This window comes from Hemiscyllium ocellatum (genome assembly GCF_020745735.1).
Source record: "Hemiscyllium ocellatum isolate sHemOce1 chromosome 27 unlocalized genomic scaffold, sHemOce1.pat.X.cur. SUPER_27_unloc_1, whole genome shotgun sequence".
Lineage (NCBI taxonomy): Eukaryota > Metazoa > Chordata > Chondrichthyes > Orectolobiformes > Hemiscylliidae > Hemiscyllium > Hemiscyllium ocellatum.
This window is the reverse complement of record NW_026867476.1, coordinates 698,055-703,054: the sequence shown is the minus strand read 5'-3', so window position 1 is coordinate 703,054 and position 5,000 is coordinate 698,055. Positions and strand designations below refer to the sequence as shown.

The 5,000-nt window shown below is 57.9% G+C and overlaps 1 protein-coding gene across 1 annotated transcript in view; it reads left to right on the top strand.

The window, feature by feature from the left end:
* LOC132807052 (uncharacterized) overlaps nt 1-5,000 on the top strand; it is a 69,644-nt gene that overhangs the window by 58,472 nt on the left and 6,172 nt on the right. The window contains exons 12-14 of the mRNA XM_060821355.1: nt 112-210; nt 543-607; nt 964-1,676. Of these exons, the coding sequence (XP_060677338.1) occupies nt 112-210; nt 543-607; nt 964-1,676 (877 nt within the window). The remainder of the gene's footprint in view (nt 1-111; nt 211-542; nt 608-963; nt 1,677-5,000) is intronic.

Here is a 5,000-nt window from a genome sequence, read left to right as displayed (position 1 = left end):
CGCTCTGGTGAACAAGGGAAGTCCCGCCTACCGGTGTCACCCTCTAAGTCAAACCCCCCTCTATTCCCGGTAATGTCCTGGTCAACCTTAGTAATATTGTTCCTCCAACAGGGCGACCAGCACTGGACACAAAACTCCAGAAGACGCCTCACCAGCATCTTCCACAACCTCAGCGTGAACACCTCCACTCCTCAGGTCTGAGCAATGAAGGTAAGTGTGCTAAATCCCTTGTTAACCACTCTGTCCACCTGCGATGTACACTACAGTGAGAACAAGTCCCGGCTTATGCAGGATCTCCCCGTAACTCAAGAAACTCCACTTTCGGGCAGCATTCTGCTGGATATCGGTTGCGTTTTTCCATCCAAAAGAAAAATCACTGCAGCTTAAAAGATATCCTTCCCAGAGCAACCTCTTAGCACCAGCACACACACACACACAAAAAAAAATTCCAGCCCTATCCAATCTCTCCTCATCACTCAAACCCTGCATTCCCGGCAACCTCCTGGTGGGAGGTGTGAAGCCGGTTGGGTTTTTCCCGACAGTCTTCCGGGGTCACTTTCTCGGTTCCGCGACGCCATGGAGTCACGCAGCACGGAAACAGGCTCAGGTATCCCGAACCTAACCCAGTCCCCCTTTGCCGGCCTCTTGGCCCATGACCCTCCAATCCCTTCCTATCCCTGTCCCCAGACACCTTTTCAACGCTGGCATTGTACCCAGCCCCCACCACTTCCTCTGGCAGCTCATTCCACACACGGACCACCCTCTGGGTGAGAAAGTTGCTCTTTTTCCCCCTCTCACCCTCTAATTTTGCGCTCCTTCGCTTCTTCGCTCCAGGGAAACAAATCTTGTCTATTTATCCCATCCATCGGTCTCGCACACTGCCCTTTGTGTTTCCTGTCAGTCAGCAACACTCCCCCCCTCGCCTTAACTCCCCCCTTTTCTCTCCTTCCTGTTCGAATGCAGCTGCGGAGCGCCCTGAGGACGGGAAGGGATTCGCCGGCCGGGAATTCCGAAGGGAAGGACGCGGCCCCGAGCGGCGAGGGACCGGGCCGGCCGCGGCGCAGGCCCGGCGAGCGGCCGTGGCGGTGCGGGGACTGCGGCAAGGGCTTCGGCTACCCCTCCCAGCTGGAGGCGCACCGGCGCAGCCACACCGGCGAGCGGCCGTTCCCCTGCGCTGAGTGCGGGCGGGCGTTCAGCCAGCCGGCCAGCCTGCTGAAGCACCGGCAGGTCCACACCGGGGAGCGGCCCTTCGCCTGCCCGGACTGCGGGAAGGGCTTCGCCCGGCCGTTCAGCCTGGCCAAGCACCGGCGGGTCCACACCGGGGAGAAGCCGTTCCGCTGCCCGGAGTGCGGCAAGCGGTTCACCCAGTCGTCCAACCTGATCTCCCACCGGCGGGTCCACACCGGGGAGCGGCCGTTCCGCTGCCCCGAGTGCGGGAGGGGCTTCACCCAGTCCTCCTACCTGCTGACCCACCAGCGGGTCCACTCCGGGGAGCGGCCGTACACCTGCGGCCTGTGCGGGAAGGCCTTCGCTCAGTCGTCCCACCTCGTCAGGCACCGGCAGGTCCACAGCGAGGAGAGGCCTTTCGAGTGCCCGGACTGCGGGAAGCGCTACAAGGGCTCCGGGGAGCTCCGGTGCCACCAGCGAAGGCATCACTCCGACCAGAAACCCGTCAGGTACCGTTTCGCTTCTCGTCACGGGAAACAGGCCCCTTCGGCCTAACTCGCGGAGTCGTAGACACGTACAGCACGGGAAACAGGCCCCTTCGGCCGAACTCGCAGAGTCATAGACACGTACAGCACGGGAAACAGGCCCCTTCGGCCCAACTCGCAGAGTCATAGACACGTACAGCACGGGAAACAGGCCCTTCGGCCTAACTCGCAGAGTCATAGACATGTCCAGCACGGGAAACAGGCCCCTTCGGCCCAACTCGCAGAGTCATAGACATGTACAGCACGGGAAACAGGCCCCTTCGGCCTAACTCAGAGTCATAGACACGTACAGCACGGGAAACAGGCCCCTTCAGCCTAACTCAGAGTCATAGACATGTCCAGCACGGGAAACAGGCCCCTTCGGCCCAACTCGTGGCGTCGTAGACATGTCCAGCACGGGAAACAGGCCCCTTCGGCCTAACTCAGAGTCATAGACACGTCCAGCACGGGAAACAGGCCCCTTCGGACTAACTCAGAGTCATAGACACGTCCAGCATGGGAAACAGGCCCTTCGGCCTAACTCGTGGTGTCATAGACATGTCCAGCATGGGAAACAGGCCCTTTCAGCCTAACTCAGAGTCGTAGACATGTCCAGCACGGGAAACAGGCCCCTTCGGCCCAACTCGTGGAGTCGTAGACATGTCCAGCACGGGAAACAGGCCCCTTCGGCCTAACTCGTGGAGTCATGGGGGGGAAAGACCGTGCTGATCCTCGCCTCTCTCGACCTTATAAGCCTCGATAAGGTCACCCCCTCAGCCTCCGACGCTCCAGGGAAAACAGTCATAGCCTCTCCCTGTAGCTCAAACCCTCCCACATCCTTGTAAATCTTTCCTGAACCCTTCCACGACATCCTTCCTGTAGCAGGGCGACCAGAACTGGACACAGCGATCCAGACGAAGCCTCACCCGTGTCCTGTACAACCTCAGCGTAACGGCCCGACTGCGAGTCTCAAAGGTCTGAGCGCAATGAAGGCAAGCGTGCTAAACGCCGCCTTAACCCTCCCTCCCCTCTCCGTCTACCTGTGACGCAGGCTTCAAAAGAACTGTGCACCTCTGTTCTACAACACCACCCCAGGCCCCACCATGAATTGTGCAAAGCCCTGACGTGGTCTGTTCCAAAATGCGGTACCTCACCGTCAGAGGGGCTTTTGAATGTCTCCCAAACAAGTTAGTTGAAGGTACGCTTTCCATTGCTGGTTGGAGCGTTGCGTATTGGAGGTCAGAGGCCATCTTGCAGCTGGACAGGGGCATTGCTTTGGCCACATTTGGAGCGTTGCGTGCAATTCCGGTCTCCTTCCTGTCGGAAGGACGCTGCGAAACCTGACAGGGTTCAGAAGAGATTTCCGCTGTTTTGTGCCAGGATCGGAGCTGCAGAGAGAGAGAGAGAGAGAGGCTGGGGCGGTTTTCCCTGGAGTGTCGGAGGCTGAGGGGTGAATTCACGCGGATTTACCATGAGAGGCGTGGATAGGTTGAATAGACAAGGTCTTTTCCCTGGGGGGTGGGGGAGACCAGAACTCGAGGGCATGGGTTTAGGGCGAGAGGGGCAAGATATAAAAGGGACCTACGGGGCAACTTTTTCCACCCAGAGGGTGGTGCGTGTGTGGAATGAGCTGCCAGAGGGAGTGGTGGAGGCTGGTACAATGACAGCATTTAAAAGGCATCTGGATGAGTAGATGAATAGGAAGGGTTTAGCGGGATACGGGCCAAGTGCTGGCAAATGGGACTAGATTAGGTTGGATTCCCTACAGTGTGGAAACAGGCCCTTCGGCCCAACAAGTCCACACCGACCCTCCAAAGAGCAACCCACCCCTGATCCATTTCCCCCCTGACTAATGTACCTCACACTGCGGGCAATTTAGCACGGCCGGTTGACCTGACCTGCACATCGTTGTGACTGTGGGAGGAAACCGGAGCGCCCAGAGGGAACGAGCGAACAGACAGTTACCCAAGGTGGGAATTGAACCCGGGTCCCTGGCGCTGTGAGGCAGCAGTGCTAACCACTGGGGCGCCATGCTGCCCTGGATTGGATCGGGGATATCTGGGTCGGCCTGGACAAGTTGGACCGAAGGGTCTGTTTCCGTGGCTGTACGTCTAGATGACTATGACTCTGTTTGCTTTGGGAACCTCCCTCCATCTTCACCCCCTCAAAACAGCAAGAGCGGGGACTCGCGGTGTGTCACTGAGGTTGAGTCAGTCTGCGTCGCTCCCTTCCAGTTTGCCCAGCCCAGGACCCCTCTCCCGTCCCGGAATTTCCCTTCTTCCCTGCCCGAAATCTGAACTGCCAGCCCGCCAAGACCATCGCGGACGGGAAGGAAGACACAAAGGGAGGGAGGGAGGGAGGATGGGAACCTCGATTTCCGCTCCGCGGATGCTGCCAGACCTGGGAGGAGGAAACCGACGGCGTGGAAACAGGCCCCTCGGCCTAACCCAGTCCGCACGGGGGCCCCTCCGAAGAGTAACCCCACTCAGAGCCATTCCCCACTGACTAAAGCACCGAACGTTGCGGACAATTTAGCACGGCCTATTCACCCACCCTGCACATCTTTTCCAGTAACCTCTTCTCCTCTCTCTGGCAGAGAGCACAGACCGCAGTTCTTTCGCTTTTTAGTTTTCGGAGAGGGGTTTTGATCGAAGAGTCCGAGTGTGGCAAAAGTAGTGCCGCACGGTGGCTGAGTGGGGAGCGCCACCGCCTCGCAGCGCCAGGGTTCAAATCCAGCCTCGGGCAGACTCTTTGGGCGGCATGAAAACGGACCCTTCGGTCCAACTTGTCCCGGCCAGACCCAGATGTCCCTAACCTAATCTAGTCCCTCCCACATCCCTTCAAACTCTGTTGTTCATGTACTTATCAACGTTGTGACTGTTTAAACGTCCTCAGCAAGTTCAGCCCACGGACGAACCACTCAGTGTGTAAAAAATATTGCCCCCCGTTCCCATTTTTTGAATCTTTCTCCTCTCGCCTTAAAAATAAGCCCCCAAGGCTTGGAATGCCCCACCCTGAGGGAAAATACACCTGCCATTCACCTTATCTCTACCCCCCCTCATGGTTTTATAAACCATCGATGGTCACTTCTCAACCTCCCGTGCTCCAGTGAAAATATCCCCAGCCTCTCCTTAAAACATTCCCCGACGTGTTGGCTTGCGTTTTCTCCCACAGTCCACAGATGAGCAGGTTAGGGTGGATTGGGCGTGCTAAATTGTCCTGTTGTGTGCAAGGATGGGTGTGTTAGGGTGGATTGGCCGTGTTAAATTACCCATAGTGCTCAGGGATGTGCAGGTTAGGGTGGATTGG